The sequence below is a fragment of the Lineus longissimus genome, chromosome 13 (genome assembly GCF_910592395.1).
Source record: "Lineus longissimus chromosome 13, tnLinLong1.2, whole genome shotgun sequence".
In the NCBI taxonomy this organism is placed as follows: Eukaryota; Metazoa; Nemertea; class Pilidiophora; order Heteronemertea; family Lineidae; genus Lineus; species Lineus longissimus.
The window spans coordinates 993,473-1,012,464 of record NC_088320.1 but is presented as its reverse complement, the minus strand read 5'-3'; the positions used below and the strand labels follow the sequence as shown (position 1 = coordinate 1,012,464).

The window sequence follows — 18,992 nt, the reverse complement described above, 5'->3', positions numbered from 1 at the left end:
ACATGGGTGATACAGGACAACTGATTTGGTTGTACCATGGTAATCATCTCACAAGGACGGCGCACCATGAAATACTCCACTGGCCTTTTGAAACCCCCTCTGATGTGGGGACCAGTGATCACCTTTTGGCCAGCCCTGTTCCAGATTAACTGGGACATGGCCCAACCCGGGTCCTTGGAATACAACTTGGCCGTGATGGCATACTTTCCCTTGACAAGCCTCGGTCCTCACCTGGCATAGGCCTACCACCCTCATCCATGTCTTGCCGCACCTGGGCCAGAGATTATAGAGCCACAACAAGACAGATTGGACCTGTATGCCTGTTCCACCATGTTCCCAGCCGTCGGCCTGCTCCTGAAACGATGAGACTGGTGAGACAGTCGCGACTAAAGACAAAGTTGGGCCTCCCACCGTCTTGAAGAAAGGGTGAGAAAGATGAGGCAATCATCAACAGAACGAATTGGGTCAGCCAGTTCAACTGTATGGCCAACACGGTGAAAGACATGAGAGAGTTACAGCCGGGGCCACTTGCTACCGAACCAGTTTGTGAGATGAGACAGTCACAACCAGACTGATTCGGTGCTGCCTGCTTCACTGACTTGCCGACACACTGTGAGAGACAATGGAGGTTAGAGACAGTGGAGGTTCCAGGACCGATTGGGTCTGATGGCCGTTTCTCTCTCAGCATGTCGGCAATAAAGTGAAACATGAGGCCGGATTCGGCCTGCTGCTGGTTGTGACTTTCTCTACTCTTTTTCAGTGTGGGCAAGACGGTGACGTGGCGCAGGCAAGCTTGGCCGGTCAGGTGGTGACTGTCTCCACTTTCTCCATGGCGGCAAGACACAGGGTTGTCTCCAGCATGATCTTGTCTGGTTGTGACTTTCTCTACTCTTGTGTCATCTCCCATTACTGCGGAGCAACCAGGCAGGATTCATTATATTGGCAAGACGAATTCGGTCTGGCTGTGAACGACTCATTCTCTCGACAAGATGGTGGAGCAGGCAGCCCAGATTCCGTCTAGTCATGACAATCTCTCTCAAAGTGTCCGCAAGACAGTCAGGTCGGGATGGCCCAATTGAGTCTGGTTGTGACAGTCTGATCTCATCCACAATGTCGGCAAGATAGTTGTACAGACAGCCCCAAATTCGGTCTGGTTGTGACTATCTCATCTCAATCACCGTGTTGGCAAGGTGGTGGAGCAGGCAGCCCAGATTTGGTCTTGTTGTGACTATCTGATCTCACTCGCTGTGTTGGCAAGATGATGGAGATGGCAGCCCAGATTTGGTCTGGTTGTGACTGTCTCATCTCAACCACTGTGTTGGCAAGATGATGGAGATGGCAGCCCAGATTTGGTCTGGTTGTGACTGTCTCATCTCAACCACTGTGTTGGCAAGATGATGGAGATGGCAGCCAGGTTTGGTCTGGTTGTGACTGTCTCATCTCAACCACTGTGTTCGCAAGATGATGGAGATGGCAGCCAGGTTTGGTCTGGTTGTGACTGTCTCATCTCAACCACCGTGTTGGCAAGATGATGGAGATGGCAGCCAGGTTTGGTCTGGTTGTGACTGTCTCATCTCAACCACCGTGTTGGCAAGATGATGGAGATGGCAGCCCAGATTTGGTCTGGTTGTGACTGTCTCATCTCAACCACTGTGTTGGCAAGATGATGGAGATGGCAGCTCAGGTTTGGTCTGGTTGTGACTGTCTCATCTCAACCACTGTGTTGGCAAGATGATGGAGATGGCAGCTCAGGTTTGGTCTGGTTGTGACTGTCTCATCTCAACCACTGTGTTGGCAAGATGATGGAGATGGCAGCTCAGGTTTGGTCTGGTTGTGACTGTCTCATCTCAACCACTGTGTTGGCAAGATGGTGGAGATGGCAGCTCAGGTTTGGTCTGGTTGTGACTGTCTTATCTCAACCACTGTGTTGGCAAGATGATGGAGATGGCAGCCAGGTTTGGTCTGGTTGTGACTGTCTCATCTCAACCACTGTGTTGGCAAGATGATGGAGATGGCAGCCAGATTTGGTCTGGTTGTGACTGTCTTATCTCAACCACTGTGTTGGCAAGATGGTGGAGATGGCAGCCAGGTTTGGTCTGGTTGTGACCATCTCATCTCATTCACTTTGCTGGTATGACAGATGTGCAATGCCATACTGAAGGACAAGAAGACACCACAACCACAACCTGAACTGGTCGACAGAAAACACAACAACACATCCTTAACTTTGTGATAGCCAACCATTTTATGAAGTTATTTACAAGTTTTCATAAATGCTACAGTCCTATAACAAATGAGAAATAGGTGGAGGGCTTCGTCTCCAATCAAGTTGATTTCATCAGAGATTTACCTGTACATCAATGCAATGACCAATACAAAATGCACAAGAGTGGCTTGCCAAGCCAGATGAAATGACTTCAATGCTCATGTCCAGAACAATCCATGTCTTACACTCTGTGACAATGCAGGATTCGAGGTGGAGAACGACCACCACCTTGAATCCTGTCAGAATCACACTGAGTTATGTATTCATATGAACTTGTTCAGAGGATCAAGTTGAAACTTGCCCAAATCTTCTCCCTTTTAAACAAAATGAAAACAAATAATTAACAGCTCTGCATTCTGTGGTGTTCTACACCATGTTGTTGACAAATCACATGACATGGAGTACCTATCAGAAAGTGCACATTTCTGTACAGAGTGGTCACATGACATGATTTAGACAAATAAAATTCTCAAAATTAATTTTTCGTTCTAAATAACTGAGATGTGATATAAGTATTTACAATAAAGTGCCAATAATTGAGGACTTGAGGGCTCTGTCTGGGATAATGATCAGCTGATCAGCCTGTCAAAGATCTCATCATACACTAACAGGCCGATTCCACAGAACCTTTTTTCTAATATGTCAAGGTGTCCCAGTTTCCAAATTCCAGCACAGATGGCCCTAGCGAGGACCACCAGAAAATGGCAAGGTTACGAATGACTCTGGTGAAATAGATGGATAAATCAAGTATACTGGATGTGTGAAGGGGCAAACACAGCTGACACAACAAGGTGACCGGTGTTCACTCTCATCATGGTCTTGTCAGAATTCAAAAATCCCCCAGAAAGGCTCTCACATTCAAGTGCCCTGCCCATTAAAACATGCACCCACCCATATGAACGAATGAGGGCCTCCCCACCCTGACATTAGAACTGCCTACCCTTAAGTTCAGCTTTGTGTAAGGCCCACGGTGAAGAATGAAAGTGGGATTCCTGGGTTTTCTGATCATGTTAGCATGATTTCTAAAAAAAATTCTTTTAGCGTAATAAAACAGTTGTAACTAAGTGTAAAAAGGTCCGTAAAATATCGCTAAGTGTTTAAGAGCAGGCAGCCTTTACAATACATTTTGAATGAAATGACTTCACCATCTTCCTAAAAGCTATTATTATACTAACAATAAATACAGTCAAAACTGCAAAACTATGGTGTACATACGGCTTAGAAACTGGCCACAGATTTGAAACAACAAACAGGTAGTAGATATTGTTTTGAATTTGAGAAACCTTTTCAATTAGTTGATACCAATATGTTTCGTTTCTTTCAGTATGTTCCATAATCCCTCGCTACAATTGAATGTAAGCACATATGCATCACCCAAAATCAAGGGGGGGGCGGCTCATGAAGCATTGTAGCCACTCGACTGAACAGAAAGTGCCTCATTCGTCAACACTGAAAATTGGCAAATAGTTTTCAAAGCAGTGGTCAGTTTTTAAACAGCGAACACCAACAGATAAGTGGTCGCAGTGCAGCACTGCCTAAATATTATAATTAAGAATACATATCCACAGCCAAAATGGAGGCAAGGACAATTACAATCAAACAATCAAATCGGAAATTTCACACAAATCATTTACAATGTGACGATATGTGATCTATCAAGACTCAAAACCTAGACAGGTTCAAGGTCATTCACAATGGAATACATCACATTTTCTGAATCTCTCATGATTGTGTTGAATGAAGTGCAGAGGCCGTGTCGTTCTCTTTCAAGCCCCAGTGTCAACCAACAAAAACTGCAATCTGGTATCTTCATCATCAGTCAGTTTTAAATACCGTACTATTTTGATTCCAGAAGGCAAGACCAGCACGATTGAGAGCCAAACGCAGAGAAAATACTTCTCATGGTATGATTTCTCTTGGAAACTTTCATAAAGCCATTACTTTACCTACTTATTTATATCTTTAACTCTCAACCAAAAGACCAGAGATGTCATATCTTCCAAATTTTAACAAAAATACAAAAGTTGCTGTCTGTGGACAAAAGCGATAACTTTTTCAACAAAACAACTCTAATCTCCACAAACTTGAAAGACAATGGGCGACATGTGTCAAGTGTTTTGAACGGTAAACCAGAATGATTGTTAAGCCAAGCTGCTGAGGTCAATCTTTACCACAATACTGAATACCAAAATATTGCTGTTGACAGCATAGCAGCCCTTGATCTGCCAGCTTGACACTAATAACACTCCCGTTGTACACATTCGAAACATTGCTAAGTCAACTTTCCCCAACGTGTGATACCTTGACCCTCTCCAGTCGGGAAACGATCTCAAAGACCACGATGACAATTTCTGTTGGAAGGCACTGGGGGCATGTGAAAAACAACCCAATCGACACTGTTTCTCTGAATTGTCAAATATGCAATCAATTTGAATATAAAGCAATGCACCATAAAGCGCACAACAGAGCATTTCAGTTGTAACCATAAATTCCATATTTCAGACAATATCGCCGATCGGTTGTCCAGATCAAGTCTGGTGAAGCAGTCAATTTTAAATATCTCGAATTCAACCAATTCTGCAGCGTAATACTCAGTGTATACAGCAGATCATGTGATCTGAATCTGACCAATCACCGTACAGAATCTATTCGTCTATTCGGCGCCAACGTCTTCGTCGAGATGAGAGAATTTATTTGAATCCGCAAAATCCTGTAAAAGAAAAACAACATCATACATGTAACTTCCTTCATTTCTGTAGCTGCACCAAGCAGAAGGGTGCATTCCTGTGGTTACTACATGTATGGCACACCACGGATCAATTAATCCATCTTCAGACTAAGTTTTTAAGGCAGATTACATTCCACTTTCTAGTCCAAACCAAGAAAGCAACATCAAGCGTGGTTAATCAACAGATTGCTGCATAATGCCCAAGTCACTACGCATCAAGGGTATCATGAAGACAGTCAGGAAGCCACATCCCTACCTTTGATTTGGATTCCTCCAGCTTAGGCATATCTTCAAGAGATGTGGGCACTGGGCGCGCATCCCTTCTGAAACAGAGTAGCAAGTACTTTAGCATATGGAACCCCACAAGAAATTGAGCTACTTCAAGATGACTTCGAAATATATCTGGCATAAAACGATCACCTTTAAAAAGTGCAGACCAAGAGGTTCTCAATGACTGGTCATGTCATAAAGTGTGGTCTGTTGGTCATCTCTTGAACATCATACTGTTGTGGACTTACCTTCCCCCTCTGTCTGCGCCACCACCCCGTCCCCCTCTGGAACCCCCGCGCCCTCCACGTCCACCACGGGGCACCCCGCGACCACCACCACGTCCTCCATCATCAGTATCCACACGTTCCTGGGAGCGTTTTGCCCAGAAATTCTCCTTTGAAGAGTCGGCCTCGATGTTAGGTTTCCCACGAGACCAGGCGTTCACAGGTGGAGCAGCTTCAGGAGATATGGGCTGAAGGAGACAAATAAACACATAGGGTATGGTAGAAATAAAGGACTCTGATGGCTTAGTGGTTCAGGGGTTAAGGGCTCAGGTGTAATGGCTGGCATCTCTGATATACCAAGGACTAACATACCTTTTGACTGGAAGGTTCTTGTCGACGATCATCATGATCTCGTCGGCGATCGTCACCACGGCGATTGCCATTATCCTGTCGTCGATCATCACCACGGCGATCATAATTATCTCGTCGACGATCGTCATCACGGCGACGGTCATCATTCTGAGTGCGGCGCTCATCATGTCGATGATCATCATTCCGAGGACGCTCATTATTGGCCTGCCTACTCTCCTCTGCTGGACGAGAATTGGATTTTGGCGGAGCATCCGCTGGCTTTTGCTCAGTCTTTCTCCGCTCCCAGATATTTTCCTTTGGGGGCGGTGCAGGAACTAACTTTGGTGGCGGCTCATCACATCGCGGTGATATCGGCTTCACGGGGCTTTTCTTCTCATCTTCAAATACGTCTGAATGATTTGATTTTTCACTATCGCGTCTCGGATGATGCTCACGATCGCTGTCTCTTCTCGTCGTGGGTGGGGGCGCAACTGAATGAAATAAAATATATGTTTGTAAATGGACAGAGCTCTATGGCAAACAAGATTAAATGTGAAGGCCTCGAGAACACTGTGCAGGTGGTTGCCCTTGCAGTGTTTGGTGAGACATCAACACCTCCAGTTGAGAAGCAATTCCTTAACCACTGGTAGCTGAGCACACTCTTTAACCAGTTTTCTTTTATCTTAGCAGGGCCAAATGAATGAACTCATTTGAGCCAAGAATGAATACAAAACACTTATCACTACTCCTACAAAAATATGAGTTGGAAAGCAACTAACAGCAGGGGCCGCATCACTGCCTTCCATTGCAAACGTTGTGGCAAATTACTGCCACATTTCATCGGCCATAGCGACATGGAATAGATGGCAGTAATAGGACTCCAATGGCAAAAACACCCAGGTAAAAAGAAGTAGCAAAACAAAGCCAATAAATGTCATGGAGACTACATGCAAGGACGTCAGAACAACTTGATGAGAAAAGGGTGCAATATTTATACCAAGGGCAGTGGAAATTCTCACACAAGGGTTACTAGTACAGGCTAACTTAACACAAAAGCAGAGGCAAGCAGAGGCTTGGTGTTCAAAGGGAAGCCATCCAAGGTCCCTTACTTGACATTAACTTTCACTCGGGGCTATCTCCTTCAGGTTTGTCAATGAGACTTTACCTCAAGTTAAAGATATTGCCAAGTTAGTGACCAACTTGTTTGGAACAACCGGGCCAGGACCCGAAGCAGGCGGTCACGGTACCATGAACTGATCCGACCAATCAGCTGCTTGCAAAAAAAGAGACGCCACCAAACCACAATGTTAGCTCTAAATCAATGTCTGCTCGAGCTACAGCGGATGAAGGGGCAGCGTCTCACCTGTCCTCATACCTTTCCCCGACGCTGAACCTGAACTAGACTTTCTTTCGCGTCGAGACTCACGTTTTTCCTCTGTTGATTCGTCACTTCTATCTGACCGATGTGACCTGGGACCTTCCGTTAATCGGATATCCCGATATTGCATCTCACGATCTCTATCAAGAAAAGAATATGCAAGTCATTAGCCTCACAGAAAGGTTAGCTTTTCTATCTCAACATGGAAGGCCTACCTGACAGACAAAGTCAGAGAGCTCTGTTGTCGAAAACCAAAACGGCCTTGGCAAATTTGAGCAACTGCACCGCAAGACGTGCTCACCTGGTAAGAGGTGAATAGAAGATGATTACCTTTTTCTCTCTCTATTTTCCTTCTCTTCCTCCTCCTCCTGTTGTCTACGTAACCTCTCCTCAATCTGCCGTTCCCGCTGCGCCGTATCCACTGGTTTTGCGCTGCCAAATATGGAAGATTTTGGAACGTCCGATTTACTGACCGGTTTGCTGACCTCCTCAATCGGTTTAGTACGAGGCTTGAGATTAAGTCGTGGCCTCTCCTTAGGACCCTCGTCTGAAAACAGATGTCAAACTGAGCAAAACTTACAAATAACATGTAAACGCAAAGACAAATACTAATGACCTGGTAACAACAAAGATTCTCATTAGGCCAGTTCAGGACATTATTTCACGAGAATGAGCCACAAAAAAAGAACCAAGATTCTGAAGATATAGCTTTAGGACGTAGTTTTTCACTTTACCGTTTTCTAAAAATAAAGACTAATCTACCTTGTTCGGTGGGAGGGCTACCTTCGTCAGGCTTACCTCGATCATCGTCATTACGACGATATCGGTCTTCATTGCGATCCGAGGAATATCTAGAACTGGAATGACAAGAACAATTTAATGGATTCTTGAGCAGCAAGTGACTGAACCGGGAGTTTTGTGGTAGGTGTTATATTTTATGGTCTGGGATCAAATGGTAGGCGTGAGGGCCAGGCCAGAGAAAAACCCAGCAGATATGACTGATCCCACAGATGGCGCACTGCGTAGACCTTGACAACTGCATCACCAGTTGGCACAAGTTTCTAAATACCATTTGCGCGACTTTCTTTGGTGAACAGAACCAGAAATGAACAAGGGAGAAAGAGCCGCCCTGAGCGGCAAGTGAAGATCGAGTCAGAAGGTAATAAAGAGGAGTAAACCATGAGTGCTGCATAGTAACCCGAGTGACCCTCCTGGTGAACCAAGTGTCCATGTTTCCCTCTCGATACAGCACTCACCTGTCGCCCCCTCTCCTATCACTATATCTGTCATTGTATGATCTCTCTGAATTATACCTATCATCGCGTCCACCCCCTCGGAAGCCACTACCGAACTGCCGACGACCTGAAACAAATAACAAATTCATATAGCCTAGTTTCATTCTCACATGTTGACCTCATGTGAACTTGAAACATCAATCAATGGCAAACCTTCAAACCGCCACACGTCGTGTTGTTAAAAGACATCCTGTTTTGGTGAACCAAAAACAGGTTTCAGATGCGTGACTGTTCAATGCTTGTTCAGTCTCCCAATGTTATCTGGAAGAGGTTTGGAACAAGTCACCTTTTGTTATCATGTTTTGAATGGACGAACATAAGCCTATATCTGATTTCAAGAGCGTACCTCCGCCATCACGGTCATCATATCGGTCGTCTCTTCTTCCACCGCCATAGCCCCGATCTCGTTCCCCGTATCCCCGATCACGATCTCCACCATCACGTCCGCCTCCATACCCGCGATCTCTATCGCCTCCATAACCGCGATCACGATCTCCGCCATAACCGCGATCTCTATCGCCTCCATAACCGCGATCTCTATCGCCTCCATAACCGCGATCTCTATCGCCTCCGTAACCGCGATCTCTATCGCCTCCATAACCCCGCCTATTATCGCGTCTATCATCATCACGGTTACGTGGACCGTTGCGATCATCACGATCATAACCACCACGGTCACTGTCACCATCTCGCCTCCATTTTGAATCGTCTCCATCTCTGTCTCGGTTGCTGAAGCCACCGCGGTCACCATCTCTGCTGAATCCCCGATCTCGATCATCACGGCCATAGCTGCTGCCACCTCGACTACTACCCTCTGAATAATCAAATCATGAAACAAACATAGAGGCATCAACACCAGTCTCCAACATGTGAGCAACCCAACATGAGACTTGATCAAGGCAAACTGCCAGTACCAAAATAAAGCAGAAGACAGATTTCTCAAATTTCAATAACTAAGGCATCTGGCAACTAACATGGAACTAATTCATAGATTTCATCGGCACCAGCGACCTGAATGGGTTGTGCGTCTTACCAGAGTCTTTCTATACAGAGTCTTGTATAGAAAGACTCTGGTCTTACAAAGCAGCACTGTTTTAATTAAATCTAACGAGTTTTACGTACCATCGTCTGCTGGTTTTCTCCTCCAATCAGAGTCATCTGTCCTATTCGGATCACCACCACTATTTTGACCGCTGCCACGCTCATCTCCCTGCTGGTTCTGATCAGCAAGATCAACACGCACCTTCCTGTTTCGCATCATCTGAAATGAATAATCGTTAGTCACGAGAGAAACTCTAAACACTGCAAAGGGACAATAGCCATGCTGGCCTAGTTGCTAGGACTCTTGGCTCGAGATCAACAGGTCCTTGGTTCCAACCCCATAGACAGTCGGAGTGCAAGAACCAGGACATTCTCACTGCCAGGAAAAGAAGTGATTGAGAAACACGGAAAACCGGCACTGTCCTACACTGCTAGCTCATTCAGTTGCAATCTTACCTCATCATTGAAACCTAAAGCCTCAATAAGGGACGCCTTGTCTTCAAACTCGGCATAGCCAAATCCTTTGTATCGCCCTCCATCATTGGGAAGACGCACAGACTTCACCTGGAAGATAAATGAAGAAATCACCATGAATCCCAAAGATATCATGCTTCAGTTCAAGATGACATCAACACCAACGGTTATTGACTTATTAGTAGGAGAAAGTGGGACAGAAGCATCCAAATATAAACAACATTTGAATAATCATCACATCTCCCAATTGGGTGATACAGGATGTAGTAATCCAAGATCTGCACTCTCTATGTGGTATTCCTCATTTCACAGCTCAGAACAATGCAAATGCTTTTTTCTGACATATCTGACACCTACCGGTAAATTCTTGAAGAAGCACTGAATTTCGTCATCACAGACATCGTAAGGGAGGTTCCCAATAAATGCTGTGTATGGCGGTTTAGAGGGCAGTTTATCAACGTCGTATAGCTCGCCCTGACGAGCAGATCTTGGTGCACTTGGCAGCTGTGTCCTGCTGATCGCTGGCTTAGAGGAGCTGCCGTAAGGATCGTAATAGTCATCTGGAGTAAGGAGAAACATCAAGTATGAATAATAAGTCAACCAGGCTATTCTCAATCACCAATCACTCTTACCATTTCCATAGATTATAACAAGCTATCAATCACCTATTACTCTTACCATTTCCATAGATTATTACAACCTATCAATCACCTATTACTCTTACCATTTCCATAGATTATTACAACCTATCAATCACCTATTACTCTTACCATTTCCATAGATTATTACAACCTATCAATCACCTATTACTCTTACCATTTCCATAGATAATTACAACCTATCAATCACCTATTACTCTTACCATTTCCATAGATTATTACAACCTATCAATCACCTATTACTCTTACCATTTCCATAGATTATTACAACCTATCAATCACCTATTACTCTTACCATTTCCATAGATTATTACAACCTATCAATCACCTATTACTCTTACCATTTCCATAGATTATTACAACCTATCAATCACCTATTACTCTTACCATTTCCATAGATTATTACAACCTATCAATCACCTATTACTCTTACCGTTTCCCTCTTCATTCTCCATTTCTGCCGCCCAGTCCTTGTTCTGCAGGACCAAGCTGATGCCGGGTTCCCCTTCATCTAAAAACTCGTTTAGGTGAAGGGTCACACCCTTCTGCTTTTTCTGTTTCTTTTTTCCGGTAGCCGCTGAAAAGAAACATTTTCGTTTAATAGAATAGAATAATTGGGCCCTAGTTCATCGAACATTCCATCACGACTGAACATCACATTCATATTTGTAGAGACGCTACTGCCTACTGGTGAACTGTGTACGTCCGACATCAACATAACATTCAAGAGTCGGCCAGCGGTGTGCTGCACCGGTCATGGATTGTCTTGGAAGTTCAGTTCAAACCACTAACACATCATCATGCACATCGCGTCGTGCTCTGTACATCGCCCTGTACATTTACACTACACTGTCCAATGCATGTGCACATGTGGCAAGTATAGTAGAAGGGGTAATTTCAAACGGTGATAAAATGCATCTGAATGAGTATTTGGAGTGATGCAAGTATTTTATATGTTCAATCCTCTTGTTGGCTTGTTACTATTGCTTTAATTATTTATTTCATAATCCAGGATTGGCTGCAGAAAGCGAAATATTTCGCGGGTGTCCATGCCACTCACTAGGTTGAGCCGCCATGTTGGATTGCGAGAAGGTGAAGTGCCCGGATGACGGGTCTAAAACTTCAAAATCTGAGGTTTTCACCACTTTTCAACCAGTTCCAGTCCAACAACTAACTGTTTTGTATTAATTTCAACATATCTAATGACTAAGGCTTTATTTGAAGTGAAGATACTTAACTTCTGATCTGCTGTTTTACCAATCCTGACAACGTGACGTCATTTCCGTGACTCAACTTCAGAAAATATTTTCTAAAATTCCGTCCAAAAATCGCCTCTAAAATCCACAAACATGGTATTTATCTGTCTGATTATGTTGTGCATATAGATAAATGTTTATAGAATGTGTTGGTACTATAAAAAATTCTATAAGATCATTGTTATTTGCAAATAAACGACTGACAAGTCGAAGAAAATTTGCCTTGGAGCTTGCAACTCAATCATTGAGTCATTCATGAACTGTCTTCTTGTTCATCATCATCATTCATTGTGTTCTTCTCTCTTAATAGTCTCCTTGTCATTTCCAGAATTTAGGTGTGAATGAGCATCACCACAGTGAAATCCTCAATTATCTGAGGTTTGCCCGTTACCAAAGAGGACAGAGGCTACGCTCCGTCGATGGCTGCTTCAAAGATCTCAAAGATAGCAGGTAAACATTACTGAGGATTTATGTCTTGTGGTCTTTGATGTGTAACCATCATATTTGAGGAAGGCTGACAAAATAACCTCTGTTTATTTCTCATTGTAGGCTTGAAGCAGAAGAAACCTACACCACAGATGAGGTTGAGGAGATGTTGGATGGTCTTCTTGCTGTCGTACGGAGCGAGGTCGAGTCCGAGCTGCTCAATTCATCCCACACAAACATCCTCCTGCTACGACAGTTATTCCAGCAGGCGGAGAAGTGGCACTTGAAACAATCGGCTGATATATCAGAGTTAGAAAATCGGTACGTCAATTAGGAAACTCTCCTTTTACAAGTCGGACCTCTCTTCCACAAATGACAAATTAGTTGGAGTTTAAAGTTCATACCATTTAACCCACTACACTGCTCCGCTCCCTTCCGTTAGGTATCAGGGATGACTACAATCTCCCCCACTCCCTGAGCCATCTTCAACCCAAGTCGCTTACATTGGTGGTTTGTCTTTGTCAAAGCATACTGTGACCTTACTCCATCTCTCTGGTTTATTTCAGAGAATTACTCCGACAGATTGCCGAGTTTGAGGAGCAAGAATTTATGGGTGCTAAGCGAGACACAGAATTCAATCCTCTCCGATTACAACCTCTGAATGAATCAGGCAGCACTCAGTTACTTCAAATGGTATGTCTGCTATGAATAACCCATTATTTTACAGCCGTATTTGCTACAAAATGCAGATTTCACATGTGACAGTATGTTCCATTCATCTGTCTCCACCATGATGCTGATGGCGTTCCAGTTCTTGAAAACGCGTTTATGTTACAAATTTCACATGGTTGACAGGCACTGCTGTTGTCCTACAAGCAATTTTATGTGTTTTCTGGATTTTTTCCAGGAAATTCAAAGACTGCAAGACGAAAATGCCAGGTTAAAGGAATACATGCGCCTTGCTGAATCATCTGCTCTGGGCATTGCCAAGGAAAAGACAAAATTATCAAAAGACCTTGAAAAGTTGAGGAGAGAATTGGGCTTGCTTGATATGGTAGGTCTGTTCTTGGTTTGAGGAAGGAATAGGGAATTTAAGAAGTGAACATTTAAAAGAACCAGTTGTAAACATAATGTTATGTGTGTGAGTGGTATAGACAATGCTGGTATTTGAAACTGAAGTGTTTTCCTCCACATTGATAAGACTTCATGTATTGTGGACATGGCAAAAGCCTCAGCTCAGAAATGTGTCCTTGCTCTACCAGTGTTGCTATAAGTTGTTACCAAAAGAAGACTGCTTTTGTCACATTCAGGATGCAGGTGATGAAGACCCAGAAGAGCTCCGTAAACGACTTGAAAGGTTGAAGCTTCAGATGGATAAAGATGCGGCCTCTGGGAAAGCAGGTGCAGCGGCTCTTGGGGAAGATCTTACTGACACGAAACATGAACTGCTGAAGATCAAAGCCATGCTCGAGATGGCAGAAAAGGTATGCATCTGTTCCAGGAAAGTGACAATTTTCACGGGTGTAACTTTTATTATCACAGATTTTGCAAATAACTGCATGAACGGAATTGGAGAACTTGCGTAGTTCAAAGTAAGCAAGCTTCCAGTTGAATTGAAAACTGGAAAATGACATTTCCTTTGTATTATTTTCAGGAACTGGAGAAGAAAGTCAGTCAGACCAAACCATTCCAGAATCTCAAGCGTATGTTGGCAACTAAGAATGACCAGTTGAAGGATATACGGCGAAGACTGATGAAGTAAGATAACTGTCTTTGGGCCATAAAAACATTCCCTGTCCCCATTTATAGACTTTCAGGCCATGAAGAAGAGCTTAACCTGATGTTGACTATACTCAGACAAGTTGCCTGCCCTGAAATGAGGTGATCTTGAGCAACAGGACCACTACTAAAATCAAACCCAGCCAGAGATCATGTCTTTTGATCCGATCAAGCCGTGCACTCTTCAGAGGAATAAAGCCGAGCTTGTTGATGGATACTTGTGACATTGTCTCCTACACAGTTGCCAACTTCTCATCTATTGTCTTTCTCTTTTCCAGATATGAAGATTTAGATGACTAGTTGGATGCAGTTCTTGTCATTTCTCCTCATGTGATAGAACTCGAGTTGTTGGCCCCAAAATGTAGGTGTTACATGCAACATTTATGGACTGAGTCTGTGAGAGGGGCTCTACCCTGGTGAATCATTTCCATGTTGTCCTCGGGGCATATCTGGTTCACATGGTAAATATAGACAATCGTGTTCCAACCTTACATGTGAGAGTGGTGAAAACTCTTAGAATCAGGTACTATAATACCGGCTTCAGTGACCTGGATCCTTTGTTATAGATTTGTTTTTGTCCGTCCATTACAACACTGATTTTGTGTCCAAATCCTCAATAAATGGAGTTACGTATACTTTCTTTAGTTAATCTTTCATGTTCTACTATATTCTGCCGATTATGACTAGTTTTTCCGTCCATTGCATATAGCCGACTTTCCCACCAGAACCTTGGTCTTCTTGCTGTAGTACAATATTGACCTCAGTAGAAGTGACTGATCAGTTTTGAAATAGCCTTTGTTGCGTAGTATTCACAATTCTGGTTGTGAAATGAGAACCTGCCATTATTGCAATAGAATTTCTGCTATTGCACAGTTTGTTGAAATTGGTGTTTGTGTGAGTAAATACATCTGTTGGCTTTTGTTCAGATAGTCTGTGGTAAAGTTAGTACAGTGAGGTAGCCGTGTCCACTGCCACAGTTCAAGGGCTTCACTGTTTTAGGCCTTACATGTACGTCTTGTATTGTAAAATGTAGAATTATGATCCACTGCCGGTCCCAACTTGGCTTTGCTCTTCACGTTAATCCAGTGGCATTGGTCATGCCATGACATGTAGATGATGATTTTGGTATCGATGGGGGGTGCCTCAGTCTTAGGAAGTTTGACATTGTGATCATCCACGGCCAAAAGGCCAACAGAATGTCAACATCCTTTCAAGGCTGCTCCCGCTTTCAAAGTCATATGCTGTTTTAAGATGTTCTGTTTGTAAATCTGATTATCAATATGTATAGTACAATTACAAAAATATTGTACATGTCAAAGTAGCGTCTGCAATATTTCTGATAGAAATAAACAACAAATATGTAAATTTATAACATTTACTTTTTCTTTCTGCTGCCTTTCCTCTACCTATCTTTCTCAGTGACAGTAACCTTAGTGGGGGCAGAATTTCTTCTCTTTGGACCCACTGCATCTTCCATGTTAGCTATCCCAAGTGACACTATTGAGGGCAGTCACATATCATCAAAGGGAATGGCTCGAGGACAGTAAGATTAACCACACTGGACTGGTTGTTCCACTGCACAACCACCCAGCAATGAACATGGGGACGAACTGCTCAAAGACAATTCACAACCACCTTTGTGAACATTGAAAGTCTCTCCGCGCCTCCCAATGACAGGTCAGATAGTCTTGTACAGCGTGGGGTTGGTTCCAATCACATCCAGGAGTTTCCTCACCCGTCTACTCATCACCTGAGTTTCACAAGAAACCATTTCCAAGGCCAATCAGAATGACGATATTCTCCCTCCTTCTGCATAACTTACAAACAGAAACAAAACATATAGTTGTATTTTTCGGCATTATTATTACACGATAATTAATATTTTACAAGAGTTTATAATATAGTATCAAAAAAATCCAACCCAAAACAAAATGTGTTTCCACATTTTGCATGCAGCACTAGTTATCTCCCTCCCAATGTTTAGTCCCCAGAGGCAGTTTGTTCTACATCGTCAACTCCTGAAAAGAGAGGATGGACAAGGATTAGTCGGGGACAAATGAGCACCATGGAGTTGCTGTCAACAAATATTTCAGGGTTAACAGATGTCCTCACCATTAGGTCAATACAAATTGAACCCTGCCGGTCTATTGGGGTCTTGCATCAGGTAGAATTGGCTTGACATAGCACTGAATCAGCATTTGTCGATAAGATGGGGAAAAAAATAGTCATCATTTGCAAGACCCAGCAGCATTTACAACAAGTAATCTAGTAAGTTTAAACCGGATACTTACCATAATAGCATTTACGATATCATTTTCATTATTTTTTAACGCCCGGACCGCCTTCGCCCGTTTGACACTGGCTTGCTCCATAACGAGTTCAATGTCATTAGATAACAGACCCGTCTCATCAACCTGAAAGCATGAGTAGAACACATGATCACGATTGCGTAACTGAAAAATCTTCCAACACAAAATCTTGTGAATAGTTTGCCTATAATTTGGGATGTTTACAAGGCTCTACTGTAACATATATATTCATGGTCTTGCATCAGGAAGATTTGGCTTGACATAGCACTGAATCAGCATTTGTCGATAAGCTGGGGAAAAAATAAGTCATCATTTGCAAGACTGCCTGCATGCCATGTTAGACAGCAAGGCTAAACAGAATACACCAAAAATCCTTTTGTACATTGGTGGTAAGCAAGTGAAACGTTATCCCATTTCTTACCTCATCATCATTTTCGTCTTCTTCTTGAATAGGCTGCGAGACGGTGCTCGGGAGACCCTCACCAGCTGGATTAGCATCAGGGGATTTGAATTTTTCTGCGGCCGAAATTTGGGCCTGGTTGCTAAGATCCTCAATCTGAAGAGAATAGAACAGTTTTAACAATTCTGCACTGACATCTTTCCACATTGACATAGAGGCCAATCTGGGCCATCGACCTTTTTAAGTTCAGTCAGGAAAAATATGGCCGTATGTCTGTTTTGTCTTGCATCAGGTTGAATTGGCTTGACATAGCACTGAATCAGCATTTGTCGATAAGCTGGGGAAAAAATTAGTCATCATTTGCAAGACATTGATTTGATGTGCAAGTACATGCACACAGCAAGGTCGCACTGTACTTTTACTCCCAAGTTCTGTCAATTTGACCATCACAACCTGGTATATCTTTACCTTGGCCTCTCCGAATATGATATATGTGTCCGATGCAGGACTTTTGTAAACATCAGCCTTAGGGATCACAAATAAGATGTTCTTAGCTTTTCTGATGGTAACACGGGTGACTCCTGTAACCGGCCGCAGGTCTGTAAAACAAATCAACAAACTGAAAGAGTTCATTCACAACCATTAACTTTTGAGCTTAGACAACTTCAGTCTTGCATCAGGTTGAATTGGCTTGACATAGCACTGAATCAGCATTTGTCGATAAGCTGGGGAAAAAATTAGTCATCATTTGCAGGACATTGATCTGATGGAGGAGATGCAAGTGGTTGTTGAACCATCACATTTGAGTCACTCACTGTGCTTGATAAGAGCTTTCCTGGCCTTTTTCTCACTTCGACTTTGTTTTGCTCTGCTGATTGGCTCCTCATGAACACCGGTGGTGGCCGACACCTGTGAAAATGAAAAACAGATTTAAAGTCAAAATCTTAACCACTGACCTGAAGTTGGTCAGTTGGTTCTGACTCATTTAAATCAGAGTCATCCCTAGTACCTCAAAAGAAGGTTGAAAAGTTGTGTTTATACTCCTCAGTTGAAGGCATCTGTTACTTGCATCAGGTTGAATTGGCTTGACATAGCACAGAATCAGCATTTTTCGATAAGCTGGGGAAAAAATAAGTCATCATTTGCAAGTATCTCAGGTTTCTTTTCAACAGAATATCTTTACTTCAGAACAGTGCCATCTTGACATACCAACATTTACATATACCTGATTACAGACAACAGACTACTACCTACCCCTGGACTGGTTGCTGTGTGGCCATCAGCGTCTTCCAATTCCGGTACGGATTCCTCCGAATCAGACTCTGTGCCGGAGTTGTCGTTGGCATCCTCCAACTTCACATCCTCAACAGGCTTCTCAACAGCGTCGGAAGTCATTCTGAAAAGAACCACAATCAGTATAACTCAACTCATCTGATTGATATCGTCCCAGAGATCTGATTGATCTTCCCCAACTGGAATTGACAAGAAAAGTTATTTTGCTTGCATCAGGAGAATTTGGCTTGACATAGCACTGAATCAGCATCTATCGATAAGCTGGGGAAAAAATTGGTCATCATTTGCAAGTTTCTTGGTTGGGACGGACGGATCATATTACATGATTGAATGAACTCACAGGGAATAAAGACAACAACACTGCTACTGGCTGGGCATGGCTCTAGCTTTTAGCAGCGCACACACACACTGCACACAACATTCCAAACGGACCGAGTGTACATTTTTACGCTGTACAACAGGTAATGTATTCACACAGCATGCACAGCAGCAGCCAATCCATGCCAAAATGACACCAACTTCGAACCGCAAATCCAACTCGTTCTTGAAGGATCCCCGAACCAATTTATCAAAAAATCGTATGATGGGACATATAGAACAGGAATAATGCGTTTATATATCAATCACATATACATTCATAGCGATCAAAGCGGATTAAAATCACCTGTAAATGAGAAAACCAGGCGGTTTCACAGGAATTGATTGAAAGGAACTATGCTGACGTCACTTCCGAAAGCTGCCGATCTCCCGGTCTTCGGCCGTAAAGTCGAAATTTACATACACCCGTTACATCGTCAACTGTGGCAGAGTCAGTAGTTTAAGTGAAACTTGGCGGTAGAAATT

At 43.3% G+C, this 18,992-nt stretch overlaps 3 protein-coding genes and 5 non-coding genes across 13 annotated transcripts; 1 reads left to right on the top strand and 7 right to left on the bottom strand.

The window, feature by feature from the left end:
* Nucleotides 1-2,221: 2,221 nt before the first annotated feature.
* On the bottom strand, nt 2,222-11,768 carry LOC135498271 (eukaryotic translation initiation factor 4B-like). 6 transcript variants are annotated; one of them, XM_064788499.1, is made up of 14 exons: nt 11,747-11,768; nt 11,120-11,263; nt 10,385-10,587; nt 10,010-10,117; nt 9,635-9,773; nt 8,859-9,326; nt 8,474-8,579; nt 7,980-8,074; nt 7,548-7,764; nt 7,203-7,357; nt 5,861-6,330; nt 5,513-5,736; nt 5,251-5,317; nt 2,222-4,976 (listed from the first exon to the last, which is right to left on the bottom strand). In XM_064788499.1, the coding sequence occupies exons 1-14, from the start codon at nt 11,760-11,762 to the stop codon at nt 4,920-4,922; spliced, it is 2,469 nt and encodes an 822-aa protein (XP_064644569.1). In that variant the 5' UTR covers nt 11,763-11,768; the 3' UTR covers nt 2,222-4,919. The 6 variants fall into 6 exon arrangements, with proteins under 6 accessions (XP_064644569.1, XP_064644570.1, XP_064644573.1 ...); XM_064788500.1 differs by having other exon boundaries at nt 7,215-7,357; XM_064788503.1 differs by having other exon boundaries at nt 7,266-7,357.
* Nucleotides 11,769-11,936: 168 nt separating this feature from the next.
* Nucleotides 11,937-15,642, top strand: LOC135498298 (leucine zipper transcription factor-like protein 1). Its single transcript, XM_064788553.1, has 8 exons — nt 11,937-12,038; nt 12,271-12,392; nt 12,492-12,689; nt 12,935-13,061; nt 13,276-13,422; nt 13,679-13,852; nt 14,023-14,126; nt 14,426-15,642. The coding sequence occupies exons 1-8, from the start codon at nt 12,036-12,038 to the stop codon at nt 14,445-14,447; spliced, it is 897 nt and encodes a 298-aa protein (XP_064644623.1). The 5' UTR covers nt 11,937-12,035; the 3' UTR covers nt 14,448-15,642.
* Nucleotides 15,643-15,990: 348 nt separating this feature from the next.
* LOC135498300 (nascent polypeptide-associated complex subunit alpha-like) lies at nt 15,991-18,882 on the bottom strand. The gene is made up of 7 exons (XM_064788556.1): nt 18,814-18,882; nt 18,111-18,252; nt 17,672-17,765; nt 17,325-17,455; nt 16,878-17,012; nt 16,439-16,561; nt 15,991-16,165 (listed from the first exon to the last, which is right to left on the bottom strand). Exons 2-7 carry the CDS (start codon nt 18,249-18,251, stop codon nt 16,151-16,153), a joined length of 639 nt encoding a protein of 212 aa, XP_064644626.1. The 5' UTR covers nt 18,252; nt 18,814-18,882; the 3' UTR covers nt 15,991-16,150.
* Nucleotides 16,299-16,389, bottom strand: LOC135498505 (small nucleolar SNORD12/SNORD106). The gene has a single exon (XR_010449082.1). It is a non-coding gene; the product is annotated as a small nucleolar SNORD12/SNORD106 (small nucleolar RNA).
* LOC135498507 (small nucleolar SNORD12/SNORD106) lies at nt 16,689-16,779 on the bottom strand. Its single transcript, XR_010449084.1, has one exon. It is a non-coding gene; the product is annotated as a small nucleolar SNORD12/SNORD106 (small nucleolar RNA).
* LOC135498506 (small nucleolar SNORD12/SNORD106) lies at nt 17,136-17,226 on the bottom strand. The gene has a single exon (XR_010449083.1). It is a non-coding gene; the product is annotated as a small nucleolar SNORD12/SNORD106 (small nucleolar RNA).
* LOC135498508 (small nucleolar SNORD12/SNORD106) lies at nt 17,524-17,614 on the bottom strand. The gene has a single exon (XR_010449085.1). It is a non-coding gene; the product is annotated as a small nucleolar SNORD12/SNORD106 (small nucleolar RNA).
* Nucleotides 17,918-18,008, bottom strand: LOC135498510 (small nucleolar SNORD12/SNORD106). Its single transcript, XR_010449087.1, has one exon. It is a non-coding gene; the product is annotated as a small nucleolar SNORD12/SNORD106 (small nucleolar RNA).
* Nucleotides 18,883-18,992: the final 110 nt, after the last annotated feature.